A 26,922-nucleotide genomic window follows, 5' to 3' on the forward strand; every position below is an offset into this window, starting at 1 on the left:
CCATTCGAATTGCTATTGATTTAGCTTCAACTGAAACAACTCGCCTAGAAAAACGATTCGTATCGTCGAAATTTAACATTTTTCAAACCAATTTACGATATGGCTTAACTTGAAATGTCATTGCTTGAATAGCTTAGTCAGATTAACAACTATTTAACATCTATTTTTAAATTGATTATGGGAGACGGGCTTGCTAGTGGTTTTTTAAAGCGAATACTGATTCATAGACTTTAAAAGTCTCTCAGAAAATTCAGGGGTTTGCCCTGATACGAGAAAATTTGTTTTAAGTTTATAAGTCTCTTAAATGGAGTTAAAATGCTCTTTCGTACTGGAAAATTTGCATTCTGTACTTCTATAAATTTATATGTTAATGGGTTTATCAGACGAACGCACCCGATTTTAATCAAATCTAAGAGATATCAATTTAGAAGCATTATTTACTCGATTTAAATCGCCCTTTTGTAATCTGTCGACAGATCATTCATTCTGTTCAACGTGATATCTTTAGTATGAAGCTAACTGGTTCTTTGAAAAATTTGCCCAAACTTCTACGCCCTGAGTTCATACCTCAATTTGTCCGCGAAACAAGTTATGTGGAACATCTCGAACCAGAGGAGTATACTATTGATTGCAGCAGGCAAGCAAAAAATATTTTTGAGTTTTCGGCTCAAACTTGTTGAGCCTCTTACTTGAATAAAAAACTATGGAAAATTTGGCTCGAAATGCAGAGAAAATATCAATTTCGTCTTTCCGTTTAATTGGTTTTGTTCTTAACCGCTGCCTTTAGTAAGTAGAAACAAAATCCTTTGTGCAGTTGAGGGTTTGTTTTTCAATTTACCTTAATCTAAATTTGTTTTAAATGATTCTAGGTACCAGAGAAACCTCGCATCGAACAATGCGTTGAAAGCCAAAGTTACAGACAGGTTCAGAAGAGTGGGTTTCGTGTACTTGGTTAACACAGGTACCACTGACCCATCTACTCTGCTTGCCCCCTTCAAACACATCCTAGGAGTGGGAAACAAGTACGATGGGGGAGCGAATCCAAGAGACTACATTGACCAGGATGTCTACAACACTGGGGCTATTCCTCAGGTACATTTCAGGTTTCAACGTTTTCGGGGTTGACAACCCCACAAATCTTTATCCTTTTAGATCTTCTTATAGGACGTTTAGGAACCCGCATCCAAGTTTAGGCTTAAGTAATCGATTATAACGGATTATCATGCTGATATAATTTATAGAGTTACCAAAATAAGGTGTTTAAAGGACTAACAGTCGATTATTATTGTGATATTTTCCAAGAAATTATAATTGATTGAAGATTATGATATTTTATAATATCTTACTTTGCCGAAAAATTGTCAATAACAAATCTCTAAAAAATACAGGTCTTGGTCACATTTTGGTTCATCTGAACTTAAAGTTTTATCGCAAAAAAAACTTTATAATAGTTGAGAGGTTACCACCGCGCTGGGTGGAAATCAATTCTTCCATTTAACTCATGAAACTAAAACAATGTGCTGATAGTTTGGTGGTTAAAAAATTATAAATGCTCATCACAAAACAACTCTATTTAAGAAAAAAATGAAAATTAAAATGCTAATTGATTTGAAAACTGCTCAAACGATTTTCGCATTTTGTAAATAAACCAACGTTTATGAAAAGCATAAAAATTACGCAATTTAGATGCAAGGTGAAAGACAAAAGGCGAGAGAATAGAAAAAAAATTATGACCGATTGAAGTCAATTAAAATGGATTTTTGTGCCTAAAAATAATTAAAAAGCAGAATAGAATTAATCGATTATAATGGATTATAATTTAATCAAAATATAGATGAACTACTGATTGATTTGATTCCAAAGTTTTTTATTGATTAAAATTTGTTTTCAAAGAAATTTTTTTTTCTCAATTTGAGTAAAAACTGGTACTAATACCCTAATAAAATTGATTATTAATGCTTGAAATTGGATGCGGAAAAGTGCTCAAAAATAAAATTTTCAAAAGTTTTTTTTAAGTGTTAAGAAATTTTAAAGCATTTTGAAAAAGCTAACTCAGTAAGTCAAAAGCTAACAAAAGCTGTGACTTAAAAAAAATTTTCAAATTCTTTTTGAAAACCCCCTCTTTCGAGAAAACCCCAGATCGGTGCCTGGACTTTGGTCTTATGTTTTTCATCAAATTTTTAAAACCAGTTGTTTGTACATCAGGAGCTGGCTGAGTTCCTAAAAAGTTTGCAGATTTTTTGTTCATCACAATTTCTTACATTCTTAGGTTTTTAACAAGAATATTTGATTAACAAGAGAACACATCTCTATTGGTTCTAATTTTTGATGCTACAAGTTGTCTGTAGAATATTCCTCTAAACTTAGCTTGGCTTTTTTCAAATAGATTTTTTTCGAACAAGAACGCAGCCTTTCATCATTTTTCACATGATATTTAACAAAATCATTTATGAAAATTACGTTTTTTGCAAATGTAGAATGAAAAGTTTGAATTTTTTTGGCGTCATAATCATGGCTAGCCCGCAATCAGTTAAAATAAGAAAATCAATCAAATTGCAACTGTAATTGTACTTCAATCAAATAAATAAAAAGATTTATTATATATGCCATTATTTTATTTAATATGGCTCTACTTTTTTCAACCTAACTCGCACATTGTGTGCTCATTTGTTGATACTTTTTCTCTAATCAAAATCTGAGGCATTGAAAGTTTCAAAGAATTCGTTCAATACTGTGTTTTGGCTAGTGTTTGACTATTGTTAAGCTTCTGATCGTACTAGTTTCGTTTTTCCAAATTTTGAAGAATGTAACGCAATATTTGTGCTCGGGTAGTTTTTTCTCCAGGCAAGTTACGTATTAAGCAACTTGACTTTTTGAATAGCAATATTTAAAAAGTTATAAAAAGCTATAAATAGCAGCATTTAAAAAATTCAATCAAAATATTGTTGTCTCGAAAATAATTGACTTGTAGTCATTTTTCGCAACGTTATGCGGGCTTAAAAATTGTAAACTTAGCCAATTTGAGACAATTAAAGCGCAAAATACATCGTTTTATTAACGCATAAGCGAAGATTCACTCCATCTTAGAAATATTTGCAAACTAAATTGAGGCAAAACATTTGGTGTATTTAATATTTGCTATTTGCGTAAAATTTTAATTTTTACTTTACCTAGCGTGTGGGGAAATGATTTTCAAAATATTTTCACAAAAAAAAACAATTTTTTTTCATTTTTGGCTATTTTTAAGCAAAAATTTTTTCATCGACTTTAAAAGACAACCACTACATTCAAATATTTTCTTTGATACGAGCAGTTTTGTTTATATTTGGTGGCATTTTTGCTTTCTAGCATTGGCAATTTATTATTGGCGAAGAAAGTGAGGAATATATATGCCTGGGGTGGCTTTTCTTATTCAGACCCATTATAGAAAAGTTGATTGCATATGGGCATCGATCCGGAAATTGTCGAATTGCCAGCCGAGTATGTCTGCATTAGCCCTAATTGCTGCTTTGAAGCTGGAATAATACTTTGAAACTTTGTTTCATTACGCAACTTATGTATGCGTGGCAAATTATCCGCCCTCATAACCGTTCCATATTTAATTGAGGCAAACTGGTTGGTCAAACTAATTTTACTTAACAGTTAGTATTTGCATTTGACATCGGCGCTACAAATTTTGTAGTTTATCACATTTTGTCATTTTCCCACTACTGTTTGCGAAGCGCAACTCGCTTCTGTGAAATAGAAAATTTTTGAAGCCCGATAATAAATGTTATATAGTATAACAAGACTGCTTGTGTGTCAGAGCAAAACCCTAAATGTCCCGATTGCCTCTTAATCTAATTGGAATAGTTTTGGGAAACGAAATTTTTGAAAAACTATAAATTTTGAACAATGTCAAGAGTGAAAACTAAAACGAAAGGTTACCTAGCCTCAATTCAATTTGGAACGACTTGCGCAGGATAATTGGCCGCGCATGACTAATTCGCGTTAAATTTTCCGAATTATGGATAATGTCTACAGAGCGCACAAATTGGTCATGCCCAAATTCGCAATTTCAAACTCCCAAAGCTTTGCAAAACATGATTGAAGGTGAAATATCCTTTTAATTTTGATTTTAGTGAGTCATACTTGGTATTTTCAATGAAGCATAAAAATAGTTTTTCAAAACTTGACGGAAAAAACCACGCGATACATAAACTTTCGGTTTTCATTAAAACTTTCGGTTTTCATTAATTGCATAAAATTTCTAAGCAACGTAATAGGGTTCTGTCGCGATTGGGTTACGTCTTATTAAGGTTACTGTCTAGAAAACCTAATGAAAGTAGTAATCTCAATTTAACGCTCAAAAGTTTTTCCTTCCGCCAAAGAAGTTGTCGTTCTTGATTCTTATCAATTTAATTTGATTATAAATGATTAGCTTTGAATTTAAACACAGACAAAGTAGAAAACAAGGATCATTTAAAACAGATGATGTTTCTAAAAATAAGAAGAGTTTTGTCTGAAAAAGTGGCCTATAATCACTTGTTGTTCCGACTTATGTCACAAAAAAACCAAATATTTGCGCTCGGGGTGTTTCGACTGTTTAACTAGCCAATTTTCGCGAAATTCTTTTATATCAATCAAAAAAAATTGTTGTGTTAAACTCAAACATAAGAAAAAATATATTTCTACTGTGATCATTTTTTGTAAAGTTATAGGGGTTTAAAGATTGCCGTTTTGGCCAATTTGGGACAATTACCGCGCTACATATTTCGCGCTATTAACGAATAGGCAAGTCTTTAATCCGTCTTAGAAATTGTTCCAAATTGTTTGAATTCAGTAAATTTGCCATAACTGATTTGTTCCTAGGAGCAACATCTATCACTTTGTACTTTTTATGGCATGTGGGGAGATGATTTTCAAAAGAAAATTTTTCCCTTTCATTAATAACATTTAAATGTTTCAAGTCATTACTGCTCCACAGGCCTTAAAAGGCAGTAGTAACATTCAGGGGCTTTGCCCTGATACGAGCGGTTTTGTTAATTGATTATAAAGGCATTTACCCAAAAACAATAATAATGAAAACTGAATTGATAACAGAAACGACCATTAATTCTTCTAGCTGAATGATGAAAGATGTTTATTTATTACAAATATGAAGCCATTTTGAATTTTGACACTTGACGCCGAATTAAAGAGAAAACTTTTTTACTAAAAGTTTAATACACAAGAGTTAAATTGTTAAACAATTTCAGCTCAGGATTGATTTTTGGTGAATATTCAAAATCACAAACGGAAATTTTAAAAGTTGATAGATCACTCCACTCTGTGTGATGATTTTTTTTATCGAGCTTGATTTCTTATACGAAAAAAAGATCCCAATCCATTTATTCTCTTAGCTTATTTTTTTTGGAGAAAAACAACTGAAACTGTAATTTATATGTCTCATATGCATTTACGCCCATTCTTTGCGGTCACGATTTGATCAGTACCCGCACTAGATTTTCATTTAAAAAAATCTATTTCATAAAAAAAATCAATTTAAATGGATTATATCGACACAACTTAACTCAAATAAACAATTTTCATGACCCATCTAACCGTGAAAAGGGATTCTTAGGGGATATTCAAAAATCCATTATAGTCCATTACATTCAGTTAGAATCGATTTTTTTACAACATAATCAATTTTTTTGTTCATAATACCCACAAAAATTGATTAATTGTTGCACTTATGAATATATTCCGCGATTTTCACGCCCCCAATGCTCCTTCCATAGCCTTCCTCCCCCACACCACCCCAGTCCACATAACCTCCCCCCTACACTCACCCTAACCACCAAACATAAATCCAGACCCCCCACAGACACCCCTCTACCTCACCTCACCCCTCTACCTTTTAAATTATTAATTACGATCAATTATAATCCAAAAAATGAAGATTGACAATAAAAACGTAATAAATTCTTTTTTTTTCCAATTATTTTCCAGTGCGGGTATGACTTCAGGAGAAAAAAAACCCAATTTTTTTTTAAGTTTCAGAAAAGTGATTGTTTTATCTTGAAAGTCTTTTTTGAGGAGCCAGAAAAAGTCGAAATTCAGATTGATGCTAATCGCTACACGTTATGAGTTTGTTTTTGGTACCCCAGAAAACGACTAAGTTATTCTTATTTTCAAACAAGGAGACAGAATTTTCCAAGCTAAGTTAGGCCTACATTTGGAACTCCTGTGAGCGGAAAAAAATTTGAGCAAACTTCACCGAGAAAAAAAATAAATTCTTGAATAGTTATAACATTTTAAGCAAGATACTATTTGAAATGACCACAAACCGTCTACTGATGGCAATGTGGATTCATTGGAAAGTCTTACTTGAGTAAAGAACACAACAATGCTGGCATCTTGCACGCTCTCAAATCTACCAAAAGCTTTCGATGCAAACGATGTTGGCGACCTCAATGTCATAATCGTCACCCAAAAAGACTATGAGGAATCTTTTTTAAATCACTGGAATCATACTTCAGCAAAAGAGAACAGTGTGATATATATACAGTGGCGGATTTAGGGGGGCGGGGGCGGACGCCCCTCCTTCCCCTCAGGGATTCGACCCCCTGCCGACCCAAAGGGTCCCCCCTTTGGTACTTTTTAAGAAACGCATTTCTGGCCGACCGACCATAAAATTTTTCTAAAGGCGCCTTCGGCGCCAGTATATACTAAGTTTGAGGGGGAGCGCGCGCCGAAAAAACGCGATTTTTTGGTTAAAATTTTCCAAAAAGTGCCTAAAAACGCCTTTTTTGGACTATTTTTACAAAATTTTGCTTGCGGCTCAGAAAGTTTGGCCAAAACACGGACTAAACCGGGCGGGCTTAGGGAAAGCTCGAAAAATCATTTCGGTCGACCTAAAAAAAAGTCGACAAAATTTTCGAAAATTTTTGAAAATCCGCCCCCCTCGAGAAAATCCTAGATCCGCAACTGTATATATATGTCCCAGTGAAAGTTGTCCCAGTGTCGAGAATGTTCTCAGTAGCAAAAACCAAAGGAATAGCAGCAAATGCTTGAAAAACTATCAAAAATTCACCTGGAATGAAAACTCAAAAACACTAAACGGTAACCAAAAACATTAGGAGTTAGTATTGAATCAAAAACTCATGTTCCTTGATAATGTTGATTTTTTTTTCTCGAAAATTCAATCAATTCTTTTGTTGTTTTTTCGAAGAAAACATTGTTACTGCTCAGCTGTTCTCCTTACAACTTACCAGCATCTTCATCAACCAAAATATCAATATGGTATACGAAGTTGTCAATAATGTCGAACGAAATTACTACAAATTTTGTGATCATTTGTTTTGCCGTAAAGGACAAAAAATAAGGACAAAAAACTCAGGGCATTTGTTCAATCCATAAGTTTAACGTAAGCAACAATTCTGAGAAATATCCGACTTAGTATTAAGTAAGCATGCCCCCTTGAACTGCCCTTGAGCCTGTTTGGGGTAGGGCATCGATCCAAAGATTGGTTCTTGTTCTTTAGCAAACTCTGCACTACCACCACGAGATGCAGTACCTGCACGAGTCCATCAGGTCCATCGCCTTCTTCTGTCTGGGTATGAGTGAGGGAGTGGACGGATCCACCTACTTCTCAAACAACATAGGCTATACCAGAGACATGGAGAGACGCCACATCGGACAGAAGATTATCCAGGCCTCGTTTAACTCCCTCTATTTTAACCCTAATCCTCCCCATCCCAATTCGATTCCCCTTCCACTGCCCCCTTCTCGGCTCCCTCCACCTACTACACAGCCAACTTTTACTTTTGTGAGTTTCGAGGGCAGATCAACTCAAAGTGTGCAACTTTTTGAGTTGGTTTTTTTCTTCAGACAATTTTCGAATTTTTAACTAGCCATTTTTGACATAATTTTTTTCTATCATTCAAAAAGCATCGTTGTCCTGCGCTTAAATTTGAAAAGATTTGTCACCTGTGCTAATTTCGTTGTTCGGGATAGTTTGCCACGCATAAATAATTCGCGTTACGCTCTCAGCAATATGATTCAATTCTTCAAGGCGAGATGATTTAGTCCAGAACATGGCCAATTTGGCTATTTTCAAACCCCCCAGAACTTTACAAAAATATTCTTTTTAGATTTTTGTGAATGTAAAATATCTTTTTAGATTTGAATTCAGGAAATCAATATCTTCAGTGGAGATTTAAAAATTGTCGTCGAAATCTATTATTTCAATCGTCTAAAATTGACTAAATAAAAAAAAAACCATACCGAGTTTAAATATTCCGTTTTCTTCGAAAGTCAAGTCGGAACAATAAAAGCTGGCTGTTAAAAAACTAACTTTTCCAAAATTGCAATATGGGGTACTAGTTAATAATGAGATAACCGCTCCCAGCATGATAACTGCGTTTCTAATTAATCCGATTTTCGATACGAAATTAACGGAATATTTGTGCTCGGGGTGGGTCTTTTTTTCTTCAGACAAAGTTCGACTTTTTAACTAACCATTTTTGACGGCTTTTTTATATCGTTCGAAAGGCATTGTTGTCTTGAGCTTGAATTTGAAAAGATATTTCACCTGTGATCATTTTTCGTAAAGTTATGGGGGTTGAAAGATTGGCATTTTGGACAATTTGGGACAATAAACATCCGATATATTTCGCTCTCTCAACGCGTAAGTGGAGATTTAATCCGTTCTAGAAATCGTTTCAAATTGGTTTAAATAAGCTTATTTGCAATAATTGATTGTTACTAGCAGCGAAGGATATTCTTTTGTACTTTATATGGCGTGTGGGGGGATGATTTTCAGAAAAAAAAATCATTTTGTTTTATTACATTCAATTTTTTTATTTTATTACTGCTCCATAAACCTTAAAAGGCAGTCGCAACATTCTGGGCTTCGCCCTGATACGAGCAGTCTTGTTTCCACTTTGTTTCTGGCAAGAAAGAAAAACTGCAATTCAACGACCAATTTGATTTCCCGAGCTCTCCCAAATCATTCTAAAGACCCTGTTTTGACCAATATTTCTGCGCCGCAGGCAAGTTTTGGAGAAAAACAGACCAACAAGGGCGTTTTGAAGCATTTTTTGGAAGCTTTCGACCAGAAACTCGAAGGCCTTATAAGAAAATTTTAGGTGTTGTTCAGCCAAAACTGGATGTCTTAAAATATTACCAAAGGGGGTACCCTTTGGGTAATCAGGGGGTCGAATTCCTGAGGGGTTTGCTTTATTTTAAGCATGGGAGGGGGTAATTGTAGGGGAGATAAAAAGAGCCTATGATACAGAAGGGCACCTGTATTGTGAGACGCTGGACTGATCGGAACTATTTCAAAGACAGACCTCTGGTCAACTACTACAACCACTGGCAGCAGTCCTTCCTCACCGAACATAGGAAAGAGGTTGAGATGAAACTCAACAAATTGTAAGCTGCTCAAATTTAACTAGTCATGTGTTTGCAAAAAAAACGTAATTTCAATTTTTTGCTGCATGGGTTTAGAATTTTGGACGGGGCATGTCAAAAAAAGCTATAATAAGTAGATATTATTTTATAGCTTCAACTTGCCGTTTGTACTTAAAAATGATATGATAGACTATTTTTCCCAGCCGAGAAATTGTTTAAAAATTTCGCGAAGGCTTAGTAATCTGAGTGGAAAACCATAAAACAGTTTAATTTTTCCTCGGAAAACCTCACAGAATGTAGTTTTTTTATTTCATATTTTGACCAAAAAAAGTTCCAATTACTATCGCTATATAATCAACTTGGATCATGTTGCTTAGTAACGTGAAAGAGATATCGTGGGATCCTGAGACAGGGTTGTTGGAGGGCAAGTTCTACCCACCAGTGTACGAGTACTGTCCACATATAGACAGGAATCTGCTCTACTCTACCATATCAGACCACGCCATCTGGTTCGACACTGACGTCAATATCAGTGACATACCTGACAACGTATGCAAATCAACTTCTTGTGGTTTTTGCTATAAGGTTTTGGCTCGACAGATAAGTCGGAGCTATTTAAAAGTTTTGAATAAAAGTGTTTTTACTAAAAACTGAATTTTTCTGTAATCTTATGATGTTGGACTTTTTGTAGACTCTTGTGATCTTGGAGATCAAAAGTCTCGCACAACTCTCCTAAGAAGCCTTATCTCCCAATTTTTTTAAAAGTTTTACTTGATTGCATTTTTTTGCAAGAACTGAGCGCGATTTGCGATTTTAGCAAAAATGAACTACGTTTTGATAAAGTTTAATTTCACTTTCTTTTTCTTGTTGTTCCGACTTTCGATACGAAAGTAACGGAATATTTGTGCTCGGGGTGGGTTTTTTTTTTCTTCAGACAAATTTCGACTTTTTAACTAGCCATTTTTGACGGAATTTTTTTATATCATTCAAAAGGTATTGTTGTCCTGAGCTCAAATTTGAAAAAATATTTCACCTGTGATCTTTTTTCGTAAAGTTATGGGGGTTTAAAGATTGCCATTTTGACCAATTTGGGACAATTAACGCGCGATATAATTCGCGCTATTAACGCGTAAGCGGAGATTTAATCCGTCTTATAAATCGTTCCAAATTGGTTGAACGAAGCTTATTTGCCATAATTGATTTGTTAAAAGGAACGAAATCTCTCATTTTGTACTTTATATGGCGTGTGGGGGGATGATTTTCATAAAAAAATTCAAATTTTAGATTAAAAAAATCATTTTATTTTATTTCATTTATTTTTTTTATGCTATTACTGCTGCTCCATAAACCTTAAAAGGCAGTCGGAACATTCAGGGCTTCGCCCTGATACGAGCAGTCTTGTTTTTTTTTATATTTGCTATTTTGTAGTTCCTTCTAGCATTCAGCAGATACGTAGCCAGATCCCAAAACGAATGCAAATGCAATTTTGCTGACCCTGCGACAAGTTATACTTATATGAAGTGCACCAGGGCATAACCTACAAAATTTCCCAATTAATTTTTTTCGAAGTATTTCAAAACTAGCCAGGCAATCAATACTTCCGATGAATGTGACGGAATATTTGTGCTCAGGGTGTTTTTTTTTCCATTCAAACTTCGAATTTTCCACTATCCATTTTTGACGGATTTTTTGTATCATCTGAAAGATATTGTTGTCCTGTGCTCAATTTTAAACAAATCTTTTACCTGTGATCATTTTTCTTAAATTATGATTGTTTAAATATCGGCCAATTTTGGGTAATTACCGCGCGATTTTTTTCGCGCAATTAACGAGTTAGCGGAGAGTTAATCCTTGTTGAATATCGCTCCAAATTGGTTGAAGCGAGCTATTTGTCATAATTTCTACCTTACTAGGAGCAAAATTTATCACTTTGTTTTTATTTATATGACGCTTGGGGGAATGACTTGAAAAAATCTCGAAAAAATTTTTTAAATTTTTTTTTGTGAAAAAATTTCATCAATTTTTTGAGCAAACATTGCTCTTTAGACCTTAAAAGGCAGTCGCAAAGTTCAGGGGTTCATTCTGATGCGAGCAGTCTTGTATCTGATTCTGACCATTCGGGTTGTGTTCCCGACTTTTTTAAATCTCTTGTCTGCCACTTTTGCCCTTTATTCTACCAAAAATCTTCAATCATTGTGCAGATACACTGTACAAGTTGAAACATTTTGTTATACTGCTGTTGCCTATTGCTGTTGTTCCTTAAAAGTAAGAGACCAATTTGATTTAAGACAAGGCTGGAAAAAGCTCTGTCGAGGAATCCGTAACAATTTTTTTTTCGTTTGCCGTGAATTTTGAAATACAAAAAAGACTGCTCGTATCAGGGCAAAACCCTGATTGTTCCGACTGCCTTGTAAGGTCTCTACATTAGTGTTTGCTTTAAAAAAAGATGAGGAAGATTTCCAAAAAAGGTAACAAATTTCAAAAAAAATTTTGAGAATTTTTTGAAAATTATTTCCCCACGCGCTATGTAAAGAACAAGATGATATATTTCGCATGTAGTACAGTATCAAATGGACCAAAATGGATGCCTGAACTCAATTTGGAACGATTTCTAAGACAGAATAAATCTCCGCGTACGCCTTAATAGCACGAAATATATCACGCGTTGTTTGTCCCAAATTGGCCTAATCAGCAGTCTTTAAACCCCCATAACATTGCAAAAATCAATCACAGATGAAAATTTGAGCTCAAGACAACAATATTTTTTGAATGATAATAAAGATTGCGTCAAAAATGGTGAGTTGAGAAGTCGAATTTGACTGAAAAAACCAACCCGAACACAAGTATTCTGTGACTTTCTTCGAAAGTCGGAACAACAAGACTGCTTGTATGAGGGCAAGGCCCCGAAAGTTCCGGGTTCCTTGAAAGTTCTATGGAGCAGTGTTAGTTTTTGTTAAAATTGATGAGTTTTTCCAAAACAAACAATTATAATTTTTTTAGTTTTGAGATTTTTTTAAAAAATCTCCCCCCCCCCCCCCCCCCCCCATACGCCATACAAACACAAAACGACAGATTTTGCTCCTAGCAACAAATCATTTCTTGCAAATAAGCTTGCTCCAACCAATTTAGAAAAGTTTTTATTCAGCCAAAAATTGTAATTTGTCTGGAGAAAAAAGCCTGTCGAGCACAAATATTCCGTTACTGTCTTCTAAAGTCGGACCAATGACTTAAACGCTCTAGCTGTAAAACTGCTTGCTGGAGCAGCAAAATCTGTAGAAATCAGATCAAAGTTCGCGAAAAGTAGAACAAAAATGCTGAACCCAGAATGATTAATCATAGAAGTGCATTGCGCTATCGCAAAATCCGCTGCATTACGAGGCCAAGCTGTGCATTTTGTAAATTATTAGCGGATTCCGCAATAAATACGCTCCCTTTGTTCTTCTTTTGGTCTTCATTTTCTTTCATTGTTCAGACTAAATTTTAACAAGACTTGTCTATGGAATCCTGGAACTTACAAAAACAAATTTGTGCGCCTATCCAGTGCAGAGTTTGGCCTCGTAATGAGTTTTTAGCTAAGTCCGCATTCCGTTCTCGGAGTCCAGATAAGATAAAGTTACTTGTTTGAATTGTATATTATTTGAGTTACTAAATGATTTGAAGTCATGGCTACTAAAACAAAAACTTGGTCAAATTGAATTGAATTAGGCATCCCATGGAAAAAATGTGTACGTTGAATTCTACCAAAGTCTGAATAATTGGAAAACCTGTATATACAAAGGAAAATGTAACTTTTAATGACACAAGATAAATCTAATAGACCTGCAAAATCGAAATCAATTTCTTCACGTGGTTCAGATTAAGATCCTTAGTATATGTCCTTAATGTATGGGTCTCCCAGCTTCAGTTATGAAAGACATTTTGTTAAGGAAAACTGACAGGGCTTTCAGAATCGACTTGAATGTTTAGGCAGTCTTATTTTTTTGTTTCCCAGTGAACTGTTAATGACTTTCTTGTGTTCATTTCCATACTCATTGTAGAAAGTCGTAACAATTCGTGCGGCTGAGTCCACAACATTGGCCATGTACATGATCTATATTTACATCGGAGTGATCCGAAGAGTCTCCTCTTTTGGGCTACTTACAGTTTGACTACAGTTTTTGATGAATGATTGTTGTATTTTAAGGTTTCACAATAAGCAAATTTCATAGTGAACAGATTGGGTAAAATCCTATGGGAAATATTCCCCCGAATTTCATTCATGAATTACCCTCTCCATGTTTAGTGTAAGTATCTTTTGTTAACAGAATCGCTAGTTCTGTTAATCCAGCAAAAAGATTGAAAGTCACCGTCAGGAAATATATCAAAGATAGCCGGTTGCTGTGCAAGTAGCACATAATGTTCCGACCACAAACATGAAAATAACAACAGAAGGTTCTTTTTCTTCGTCAAAAAAATATTTTTGAGCGTGATGTGATAAGAAAGAGAATGATTAGCAAAACAAAATTCAAAAAACGATTTTCTAAGTTTTTTTTGCACAATCATTTTCAAAAAATACTTTATTGCTAAAAAATGAAGCTTACAATTTTTTAAAACAAAAATCAAGTTTTCTCAGAACAATTTTTTAATGCTCAATCGATTTGTTCGCTCAAAGTTAGACTAAAAATCAAACCGGTTTTTCATGGCTTTTTTGAAAATGTTTTTGTCTTTGGAATCACAACTGCGATGACTTGAACATGATGTATCACTGGACCCACATCCGTGATTGTTTCTAGTATCTGTTTTTGCGTGGAAGAAAAAAAAGTTAAAACAAATGTTCGAATCTTAAAGTCAACGTCAGCTAAAGTATAAAATTTGCAATGCCGGCAATTACGATAAAAAAACCACATCGTCATTTTAAAAAAAAGCCACCATCAGCTATTAGGATAAAAATCACCATTAGCAAATAGAACAAAAGACACTATATACGCAATTAGGATAAAACTCATCAGCAGCAATTACAATGACAAGACTGCTCGTACATCATGGCAAAGCCCTGAATGTTCTTTCAGAGTGTCCCTTATTTCATACCAAATTTTTTTTTTGCGAACAGAAAATATTGAAAACCTATACATTTTTGACAAAATCAAAAGGTAAAACTTTGAGTCGTACGAAATTAATACGACTAATTAGCTAGCCTCAGTTCCATTTGGAACGATTTTGCTGCCCCCCAGAACTTTACAAAAAAATCGGAGGTGAAATATCTCTTTACATTTGTACTCAGGAATCCAATGTACTCAATATCTTCAATGGGCAATGAACATTTTTGTTGAAAATTATTATTTTGATCGGTGATAGTTGACTGAATAAAAAAAGCCACTCCGAGCATAAATGTTCCGTTATCTTCGAAAGTTGGAATAAAAACTGTTAGGAGATTATGCTAATTATATTTTATCGCAAACACTGAAAAAAAATTGATTCAAATGACAAATCTCAAATACTGCATTGGCATATCAAAAATAATGAAAAAACCACAGTTAATTGAATTTCATGAATAGCTAATATAGCTGCAAAATCAATATGAATCAAAGTACCCACAGGTTAACATGAGGGTTTCTTTTTTTGGAAAAATAGAAGTGAAAAACGGCTGAAAAAACAATTCGTTAGACAAAAACGCTCGAAAGATGTTCAGCCATGAATAAAAATTAAAAGTTTCAGATCCATGGTATGACCTATTATTTTTCTTTAGATTATTACCATATTGTTCCGACTTTTCGACTTACGAATGTAACGGAATATTTGTGCTCGGGGCGGGTTTTTTCTTCAGACAAATTTCGATTTTTTAACTAGCCATTTTTGACGGGATTTTTAAATAACATTCAAAAAATATTGTTGCCCTGAGCTTAAATTTGAAAAGATATTTCACCTGTGATTTTTTAATAAAAGTTATGGGGGTTAGAAGAATTCAATTTTGGCCAATTTGATACTATTAATTTTTCGCGCTATTAATGAGTAAGCGGAGATTTAATCCGTCTTAGAAATCGATTCAAATTGGTTGAAAGAAGCTTTTGCCATAAACGATTTGTAACAAGGAGCGAAATCTATCCTTTTGTACTTTATATGGCGTGTGGGGAGATGACTTTCATAAAAAAACGCAATTTAAAAAAATTTAATTTTTTATTACATTTAATTTTTTTATGTTATCACTGCTACATCAACTTTAAAAGGCAGTCGAAACTATTAGGGCTTCGCCTTGATACGAGCAGTCTTGTTAATAGTTGAGTTTTAATTCATCCTCAGGAGTCTAACTTAACTGTACACACTCGAACTGGCTCTAAATATTTCTGAAAAATCAAAAACAACTTGATTGTATGTTTGCCGAATACGCCAAAATATCAACAAACCAATGCAGAATATGCAAAAACTGGCTGTTTTCGTTTGTTGCGGACTTAGCGACACAAGTACATTTTTGGCAGATACAAACGTGGAACATGCAACAATATCAGCAAACAAATGCAGAATATGCAACAACTTGCTATACTTGTTTGTAGCGGACTTAGCAATATAAGTGCAATTTTAGCAAATGCTGATGGCAGATAGACTTGTTCTAATATTTCTTTCCCAAATATAGTTTTTTGTTCCGACTTTCGATACGAAAGTAATGGAATATTTTTGCTCGGGTTGGGTTTTTTCTTCTTCAGACAAACTTCGACTTTCTAACTAGCCATTTTTCACGGAAATTTTTTATATCATTCAAAGTATTGTTGTTTTGGGCTCAAAATTGAAAAGATATTTCACCTGTGATCATTTTTTGAAAAGTTATGAGGGTTTAAAGATAGCCATTTCGGGATATTTGCGAAAATTAACGCGCGATATATTTCGCGCTATTAACGCGTGAGCGGAGTGTTATTCCGTCTTAGAAATTTTTTCAAATTGGTTGAAAGAAGCTTTTTGCCATAAATATTTGTAACAAGGAGCGAAATCTATCGTTTTATACTTTATATGGCGTGTGGGGTGATGAATTTCATTTAAAAAAATGCAATTTCAAAAAAAATCAATGTTTTTTACATTTAATTTTTTTAATGTTAGTACTGCTCCATAAACTTTAAAAGGCAGTCGAAACATTCAAGGCTTTGCCTTGATACGAGCAGTTTTGTTACTAAATGAGTTTTGATTCATTCTCAGGAGTCTAACTCAACTGTTCACACTCAATCTGGCTCTAAATATTTCTGAAAAATCAAAAACAACTTGATTGTATATTTGCCGATTACGCCAAAATATCAGCAAACCAATGCAGAATATGCAAAAACTGGCTGTTTTCGTTTGTTGCGGACTTAGCGACACAAGTACATTTTTGGCAGATACAAATGTGGAATATGCAACAAAATCAGCAAACAAATGCAGAATATGCAACAACTTGCTATACTTGTTTGTAGCGGACTTAGCAATATAAGTGCAATTTTAGCAAATGCTGATGGCAGATGACTTGTTCTAATATTTCTTTCCCAAATATAGTTTTTTGTTCCGACTTTCGATACGAAAGTAATGGAATATTTTTGCTCGGGTTGGGTTTTTTCTTCTTCAGACAAACTTCGACTTTCTAACTAGCCATTTTTCACGGAAATTTTTTATATCATTCAAAGTATTGTTGTTTTGGGCTCAAAATTGAAAAGATATTTCACCTGTGATCAATTTTTGAAAAATTATGGAGGTTTAAAGTTAGCCATTTTGGTCAATTTACGAAAATTAACGCGCAATTTTTCGCGCTATTAGCGCATGAGCGGAGAGTTAATCCGTCTTAGAAATCAATTCAAGTTGGTTGAAAGAAGCTTTTTGCCATAATTGATTTGTAACAAGGAGCGAAATCTATCCTTTTGTACTTTACATGGCGTGTGGGGGGATGACTTTCATTAAAAAAATGTAATTTAAAGAAAAATCATTGTTTATTACATTTAATTTTTTTAAGTTATTACTGCTCCATAAACTTTAAAAGGCAGTCGAAACATTCAGAGCTTTGCCTTGATACGAGCATTCTTGTTAATAAAAGAGTTTTGATCCATCCTCAGGAGTCAGTTTAACTGTTCACACTCAAACTGGCTCTAAATTTTTCTTAAAATTCAAAAACAACTTGATTGTTTATTTGCCGAATACACCAAAATATAAGCAAACCAATGCAGAAAATGCAAAAACTGGCTCTTTTAGTTTGTCGCAGACTAAGCGACACAAATACATTTTTGCAGATGCAAAAGCGGAATATGCAACAATATCAGCAAACAAATGCAGAATATGCAACAACTTGCTATACTCGTTTGTTGCGGACTTAGCAGCAACATAAGTACAATTTTAGCAACTGCTGATGGCAGATAGACGTGTTCTAATAATTTTTTCTCACTTATTGTTTTTATTCCGACTTTCGATACGAAATCAACGAAACATTTGTGCTCGGGGTGGGTTTTTTCTTCTTCAGACCAACTTCGACTTTTTAACTAGGCATTTTTCACGGAATTTTTTATATCATTCAAAAGGTTTTGTTGACTTGAGCTCAAAATCGAAAATATCTTTCACCTGTGATCATTTTTCAAAAAGTTATGGGAGTTTAACGATAGTAATTTCGGGAAATTTGCGACAATTAACGCGCGATTAGCGCGTGAGCGGAGAGTTAAACCGTCTTAAAATTGTTCCAAATTGGTTGACAAAAGCTTATTTGCCATATTGATTTGTCCTAAGCTTAATTTTGAAAAAACGTTTTAACGGTGATCTTTTTTTTAAGTTAATCGGGTTTAAAGATAAGCATGTTCGCCAATTTGGGACAATTAACGCGCGATATATTCGTCTTAAAATCGTTCAAAGTTGGTTCAAGGAAGCTTAAATGCTATAAATGATTTGTTATTAGGTGCGAAATCTATTCTTTTGTTTTTAATATGACTTGTGGGGGATGTTTTCACAGTAAAAATGTCAAATTTAAATAAAAAATTTTTAATTTTTTTTTTATTACATTCAATTTTTTCAGGTTCTTACTAATCCATAGACCTTAAAATGCAGTAAGAACGTTCAGGGCTTTATCCTGATACGAGCAGTCTTGTTTTCATTTGTGTAACATCATAACAAATTTACTCGCGGAAGCGGTACCGACGGCATGTATGAAAACATGCCATTTGTTGTTCCGACTTTCGATACAAAGGTAATAGAATATTTGTGCTCGGGATGGGGTTTTTTCTTCAGACAAGTTTCGACTCTTTAACTAGCCATTTCTGATGGTATTTTATGGTAATAATATCTTTCAAAAATTATGGTTGTCCTGAGCTCACATTTGAAATGATATTTCAATTGTGATTGTTTTTCGTAATGTTATGGGGTTTCAAAGATTGCTAATTTGGCCAATTTGGGACAATTAACGCGCAATCTTTCGTGCTATTAACGCGTAAGCGGAGAGTTAATCGTCTTAGAAACTGTTTCAAATTGGGTGAAAGAAGCTTGTTGGCCAGAATTGATTTGTCACACGGAGCTAAATCTATTCTTTTGTTTTTTATATGGCGTGTGGGGTGATGATTTTCATAACAAATTTCAAAAATTAGTATTTTTTTTTATTTTATTTTATTACCTTTAACTTTTTTATGTTATTACTGCTCCATAAGCTTAACAAGGCAGTCGGATTTTTCATGGTTTTGCCCTGATTGAGCTGTGTTATTAATAGTTGAGTTTTGATTTATCCTCAGGAGCCTAACTTATGTGTTGACCATCGAACTGGCTCTAAAAATTTTTTAAAGTTCAAAAACAACTTGATTGTATATTTGCCAAAAACACCAAAATTTCAGCAAACCATTGCAGAAAAGCAACAACTTGCCAAACTCGTTTTTGATGTGGACTCAAGGACACAAGTACCATTTTGGTAAATACAAATGCAGAGTATGCAATAATATCAGCAAAAAAATGCAGAATATGCAACAAGTTGCTTTAACCGTTTGTTGCTGATTTAGCAACATTAGTACAATTTTGGCAATTTTTTATGACTGATAGACGTGTTCGGTTGTTTTTTTCCCACAATTAATTTTCTGTTACGACTTTCGATACGAAAGTAACGGAATGTTTGTGCTCGGGTTGGGTTTTTTCGTCTGACAAATTTCGATTTCTTAACTAGCCATTTCTGACGGTATTTTTTCTATATCATCCGTAAATTATTGTTGTCCTGAGCTCAAAATTGAAAAAATACTTCAACTGTGATCATTTTTTGTAAAATTACGGGGGTTCAAAGATTGCCAATTTGGCCAGTTTGAGACAATTAGCGCATGAACTTTCGCGCTATTAACGCATAAGCGGAGAGTTAATCCGTCTTGGAAATCGTTCAAAACTGGTTCAAGGAAGCTTATATGCTATAAATGATTTGTTAATAGGAGCGAGATCTATCCTTTCATTTCCAATATGACTTGTGGGGGATGTTTTCACAAAAAAATGTCAAATATAAATAAAAAAATTTTAAACTTTTTTTATTACATTCAAATTTTTCAGGTTCTTACTAATCCATAGACTTTAAAATGCAGTCAGATTGTTCAGGGCTTTGCCTTGATAGAAGCAGTTTTGGTTGCATTTGTGTAACATCAAAACAAATTTACGCGCGGAAATGGTACCGACGGCATGTATGAAAACATGCCATTTGTTGTTCCGACTTTCGATACGAAAGTAACGGAATATTTGTGCTCGCGGTGGATTTTTATTCTTCAGAAAAATATCGACTTTTTAACTAGCCATTTCTGATGGTATTTTAAAAAATCTTTCAAAAATTATTGTTGTCCTGAGCTCAAATTAGAAAAGATATTTCAACTGTGATCATTTTTCGTAAAGTTACGGGGGTTCAAAGATTGCCAGTTTGGGAAAAATAACGCGCGATCTTTCGCGCTATTAACGCGTAAGCGGAGAGTTAATCCGTCTTAGAAACTGTTCCAAACCAAATTGGTTGAAAGAAGCTTATTGGCCATTATTGATTTGTTACAAGGAGCTAAATCTTTTCTTTTGTTTTTTATATGGCGTATGGGGTGATGATTTTCATAACAAATTTCAAATTTTAGAAATTTTTTTGATTTCATTTTATTACCTTTAACTTTTTTATGTTATTACTGCTCCATAAGTCTTACAAGGCAGTCGAAACTTTCAGAGCTTTGCCCTTATTGAGCAGTGTTATTAATAGTTGGGTTTTGATTCATCCTCAGGAGCCTAATTTATGTGTTGACCATCGAACTGGCTCTAAAAATTTTTTAAAGTTCAAAAACAACTTGATTGTATATTTGCCAAAAACACCAAAATTTCAGCAAACCATTGCAGAAAAGCAACAACTTGCTAAACTCGTTTTTGATGTGGACTCAAGTACACAAGTACCATTTTGGTAAATACAAATGCAGAGTATGCAATAATATCAGCAAAAAAAATGCAGAATATGCAACAAGTTGCTATAACCGTTTGTTGCTGATATAGCAACATTAGAATAGTTTTGACAATTTCTGATGACTGATAGACGTGTTCGAATGTTTTGTTCTCAAATATTTTTTTCTGTTACGACTTTCGATACGAAAGTAACGGAATATTTGTTTTCTGCTACGACTTTCGTTACGAAACTAACGGAATATTTGGGTTTTTTCTTCTGACAAACTTCGACATTTCAACTAGCCATTTTCGACGGAATTTTTCATTTCATTCGAAAAGTATTGTTGCGTTGAGCTCAAAATTGAAAAGATATTTTACCTGTGATCATTTTCGAAAAGTTCTGGGGGTTAAAAAATAGGCGCTCTGGGCAGTTTGCGACAATTAACGCGCAATATATTTCGCGCTATTAGCTTGTAAGCGGAGCATTAATCCGTCTTAAAATCGTTCAAAATTGGTTCAAGGATGCTTATATGCTATAAATGATTTGTTGATAGGAGCGAAATCTATCCTTTTGTGTTTTATATAACGTGTGGGGGGATGTTTTCACAAAAAAATGTCAACTTTAAACAAAAAAATTTTAATTTTTTTCATCACATTCAATTTTTCAGGTTCTTACTAATCCATAGACCTTAAAAGGCAGTCGGAACGATCGAGGTTTTGCCCTGATACGAGCAATCTTGTTTGCATTTGTAAGTCGGATAAGTCGGAGCTATTTAAAAGTTTTGAATAAAAGTGTTTTTACTAAAAACTGAATTTTTCTGTAATCTTATGATGTTGGACTTTTTGTAGACTCTTGTGATCTTGGAGATCAAAAGTCTCGCACAACTCTCCTAAGAAGCCTTATCTCCCAATTTTTTAAAAAGTTTTACTTGATTGCATTTTTTTGCAAGAACTGAGCGCGATTTGCGATTTTAGCAAAAATGAACTACGTTTTGATAAAGTTTAATTTCACTTTCTTTTTCTTGTTGTTCCGACTTTCGATACGAAAGTAACAGAACATTTGTGCTCAGGATGGGTTTTTTTTGTTCAGACAAATTTCGACTTCTTAACTAGCCATTTCTGACGGTATTTTTTCTATATCATCCGTAAATTATTGTTGTCCTGAGCTCAAAATTGAAAAGATATTTCAACTGTGATCATTTTTCGTAAAGTTACGGGGGTTCAAAGATTGCCAATTTGGCCAATTTGGGAGAATTAACGCGCAATTTTTCGCGCTATTAACTCGTAAGCGGAGAGTTAATCCGTCTTAAAATCGTTCCACATTGGTTGAAAGAAGCTTATTTGCCATAGTTGTACTTTAAATGACGTGTGGGAGGATGATTTTCATTAAAAATTTCAAATTTTAGAAAAAAAAATTTTTCATTTTTTTAATACTTTTAAATTTTAAGTGTTTTTACTGCTCCATAAAAGCTTAAGAGACAGTCGGAATATTTAGGGCTTCGCCCTGATACGAGCAGTCTTGCTTTTTATATATACCGTCTGCAATGCAGTGAAAAATCTATGCAGTGGAAAAACTAATCCGTGTGAAACGTAAATTGCAAAACTAATGGTCAACTTCTTGCAGCAAAAAATGGACATGCTCAAACATGGTTACGTCTCATGGTTGCGTCTATCTAAGTTTAATTATGTTTCAGTCTAATACCCTGAAGTAGAATTTTCAGTAATCATGCGTAATGGAACAAAAATTTGGGATTTCATTTCTGCAGCTTACGCGTTCGGGCCTTAAATTTTTAAATTCCCTTCTTACTGCAAAAAATGGATCATGCTCAAAAACGAATACGTCGTCTCATGGTTGCGTCTAACTATAGGTATCTTTCAGCATTATCAGCACGATAAGAAATTTCAGTAAGTACGCGTTACGGAACAAAAGTTTAGGATTTCGTTTCTGCGCCCTATCGTTAAGGCTTTTTCAAGCGTCAGCGAGCTTTCACAAAGGTGTATTTTAAAAAAATCAGCTTAGTTTTTGCGAAATTGATTATGATAAGAATGTCATTCACTGAGAGAAAAACTATGTTTTTTACCAATCAATGAAACAGACGAACTTCGACTTTTTAACTAGCCATTTTGACAATTTTTTTTACACCATTTGCAAGTTATTGTTGACCTGAGCTCATATTTAAAAAGATATTTCACTTGCGACCAATTTTGTAAAATTACGGGGTTAAAAAAATTGCCATTTTTGCAATTTTGCGACAAATAGCGTGCGATATATTTAGCGCTATTAACGCGTAAGCGGAGATTCAATGTGTCTTTGAAATCGTTCCAAATAGTTGACGCAGGTCGTTCCAAATATTTGCCGTAATTTTTTTTGGTAATATGACCAAAATCTACCATTCGGTACGTTATATGGCGTGTGGGGATGATTTTGTTGTAGAGAGTTCATATTTTTTTTTTGAAAAATTCATCACTTTAACAAGACTGCTCGTATCAGGGCGAAGACCTGAAAGCTCCGACTGCCTTTTAAGGCTAATGGAGCAGTAATTACATAAATATCATCACCATATTAAATGTGATAAAATAAAATCCGAAAAATTTTTACGAAAGTTTGAAATTTTTTCTATAAAAATCAACCCCCCACACGCCATATAAAGTACAAAAGAATAGATTTCTCTCCTATTAACTGATCAAATATGGCAATTAAGCTTCCTTGAACCAATTTGGAACGATTTTTAAGAGGGATTAAATCTTCGCTTTCGCGTTAAAAGCGCGAAATATATCACGCGTTAATTGTCCCAAATTGGCCAAAATGGCTATTCTTAAACCGCCACAACTTTACGAAAAATGATCACAGGTGAATTATCTTTTCAAATTTAAGCTCAAGACAACAATACCTTTTAATTGATATAAAAAATTCCGTCAAAATGGCTAGTTAAAAACTCGAAATTTATCTGAAGAAAAAAAACCCACCCCGAGCTCAAATTTTCCGTTACTTTTGTATCGAAAGTCTGAACACTAAAGCTAAAACTGCTTTATAGACCTTAAAAGGCATTCAGAACAATAGGTTGTCGTTTTGATGCTAGCAGTTTTGTTGCTGATAATTTTTGGTTGTTTTTAAGCTTTTTGCTTGGGTTCCGAGGTCCTGCTGATTTTTTATATCAATTTTTAAATTTGTTTGGTTTGTTTAGTTGTTTATATGAATTCACTTTTGCTTTTTAAGAAAATCGATTGTCGAAGTTCTAACTTTTAATTTTTGAGGCTCCGCTGTTTTTTAAAATCCACTTGAAAACTTGTTTGGTTGCTTCCTCTTGTTCAATTTTGTTCCGAAGATTTCGAATATAGCCGTTTGAATTTTCAAATTAGTTTCAAAGAGTTCTTGCCTGGCTCTAGCATGCATTCCTTCAACAATTTATGTCGTTTATTTCTAATCAATCAATATAACAGTTTTTTAATTTAACAGTAATTTTTTTAAATTAAAATTCGTAAAAAGTTTGTTGAAACTGGTTTGGAAATTCCTCCTGGTTTCCTTAATTAAAACGACTCATTAAGTATTCAAAAACGTTACTTTTGGCTGTTTTTGACTGGTTAATAGGGTCTTTATAGTGTTTTGGGCGAACTGGGAAAATCAATTTGGACGGCCGCTGAAAAAAATGGTCGACAAAACGTTCAATATTTTTCTTGAAAATCCCCCTCCATCCAAGAAAAAGTCCTTGTTTTGTTTTTGTCCGTTTAAATTAATGTATGTGTTTGCTGTATCAGGACAGACCGCATGTGATGTACCTGGGAGACGGGAGTGAGTTTACTAAGGAGGAAGTGATGGAATGCATTGAAGTGGCAGACAACCACGGACTGAAGATCAACTGGAAGCCAGGGGAGGCTGCGCTGGTAAACTCAACTCACTTTCCCATAAAAGTAGGCTTAGCGTACAAAAAAAAAATGTCAATTTGATAACGATTTGTTAAAGAGACTGCCAATTACGCTCAATTTTTCAGCAAGATTTTGAGCGTAATCGGTTAAAAAAAAACATTCAAACCTTGCTTTGAAAATCTTGAATCTGAGAGCAATCACTGTGACTAATTGTTCCAACTTTCGTGACGAAAGTAACGGAATATTTGTGCTGGGGGTGGGTTTTTTTCAGACAAATTTCGACTTTTTAACTAGCCATTTCTGACGGTATTTTTAAAATATCATTCGTAAATTATTGTTGTCCTGAGCTCAAATTTGAAAAGATATTTCAACTGTGATCATTTTTCGTAAAGTTACGGGGGTTCAAAGATTGCCAATTTGGCCAATTTGGGACAATTAACGCGCGATCCTCCGCGCTATTAACGCGTTGGTAGAAAGAAGTTTATTGGCTATAATTGATTTGTTACTAGGAGCTAAATCTATTCTTTTGCTTTTTATATGGCGTGTGGGTTGATGATTTTCATAACAAATTTCAAATTTTAGAATGTTTTTTTTTTATTTTGTTTTATTACGTTTAACTTTTTAGTGTTATAACTGCTCCATAAATCTTAAAAGGCAGTAGAAACATTCAGGGCTTCGCCCTGATACGAGCAGTCTTGTTGTTCCGACTTTCGATACGAAAGTGACGGAATAGTTGTGCTCGGGGTGGGTTTTTTAAATTTCGACTTTTTAACTAGCCATTTTTGACGGAATTTTTTCTTTATCATTCAAAAGGTATTATTGTCCTGAGCTTAAATTTGAAAAGATATTTCACCTGTGATCTTTTTTCATAATGTTATGGGGGTTCAAAGATTGCCATTTTGGCCATTTAGGGACAATTAACGCGCGATGTATTTCGCGCTATTAGCGCGTGAGCGGAGATTTAATCCGTCTTAGAAATCGCTCCAAACTGGTTGAAAGAAGCTTATTCGCCATATTTGATTTGTTACAAGGAGCGAAACCTATTGTTTTGTACTTTATACGGCGTATGGGGGAATGGTTTTCATAGAAAAAAAATTCAATTTTTAGAAATAAAAATTTTCGTTTTATTTTAAGTAATTTGATTTTTTTAATGTTGTTCATGATTTTACTGCTCCATAAACCTTAAAGGCAGTCGGAATATTCAGGGCTTCGCCCTGATACGAGCAGTATTGTTCATATATCGACTTCATAGATTAAGTGACTCAACCAGTGCGACCAAAAACGCTTATATTTCAACCAGTGCGCAGAAACGCCAATATTTTGACCTTACGCGACCACAATTCGGTTTGTTTTGACAAAGTTGACAAGTCCAGATATGTTTCGAACGGAGCGACCACAACTTTATGTTTCGACCAAGTTTTGTTTTACGGACTCCGATATGTTTTGACCAAGTTCATGCAGGCCTTGACACCGAAGCGTTTCCAATTGAAGGTGCCAATGAAACATAAAGGAAACACTTCATAAATGAAGGCACCAAAAAAACGAAGCTGAATTGAAGGCACCAATAAAACATATATGTTTTTTCAAAATCGAACATAAGTATTTCAAAAACGAGCATATTGAAGAAAAAATTGTGTGGAGGGGCGTGTCGAATAAAAGAAACCATAAAAATTTTCATGCAACCATTTAAGTAAGAGGTAATTCTTGAAATTATCATGAGTGTCCTTCGGTTCACTTTCCGCATTAAAAAATACCGGAACTCGTTCACTGAGCCATCAACTCAGCAGAGTTGCAGTATTAGTTAAGATCGAAGTCTTCTTAATTCTTCATTTCTTTGCAGGCTTGCAACTACCGGTTCATGCATGGAAGAGCCGGAGTCAGCTTGAAACCCGGGCAGGAGCGGAAACTCGGAGTAACACTGGGAGAGAAGTTCGAACGAATGGGGCCGCTTCCCGGAAAATATTAGGAAAAAGAGGACTGAATCAGGGCTCTCAAATCAGAGCTATTTGAGAAAGTATCAAAAAAATTAAATGTTCTCTGAAAAAGGTTGATTTTTAATCGCAGTCACACAGGAATTCTTAGCCTGATCACGAGTTTTGAAACGCAATTAGCAGAAGGAATTTCAGAATTTTTAGCATGGGTGGTGCATCTTTTCAAAAAGCAGCGTTCGAAACCAACTTTTTCAAAAGCAACGTTTGGAAGGCTACTTTTTTCAAACTGGTCGCATATTATTTTCCTATAGTCTGCGCATTACAAAAAAGTCCTCAATTAAACAACAATAGCCGATTGCTGTGCACGTAGCATGAAAAGTTACCACCATAATCAATCTACCATAATCAATAAACCTAC

At 34.3% G+C, this 26,922-nt stretch overlaps 1 protein-coding gene across 1 annotated transcript; it reads left to right on the forward strand.

The window, feature by feature from the left end:
• Window positions 1-294: 294 nt before the first annotated feature.
• On the forward strand, window positions 295-26,582 carry LOC134844311 (uncharacterized). Its single transcript, XM_063860943.1, has 7 exons — window positions 295-637; window positions 870-1,092; window positions 7,508-7,678; window positions 9,263-9,399; window positions 9,756-9,927; window positions 24,466-24,591; window positions 26,414-26,582. The coding sequence occupies exons 1-7, from the start codon at window positions 510-512 to the stop codon at window positions 26,537-26,539; spliced, it is 1,083 nt and encodes a 360-aa protein (XP_063717013.1). The 5' UTR covers window positions 295-509; the 3' UTR covers window positions 26,540-26,582.
• Window positions 26,583-26,922: the final 340 nt, after the last annotated feature.

The sequence above is a fragment of the Symsagittifera roscoffensis genome, chromosome 4 (assembly GCF_963678635.1).
Source record: "Symsagittifera roscoffensis chromosome 4, txSymRosc1.1, whole genome shotgun sequence".
NCBI classification, from domain to species: Eukaryota; Metazoa; Xenacoelomorpha; order Acoela; family Convolutidae; genus Symsagittifera; species Symsagittifera roscoffensis.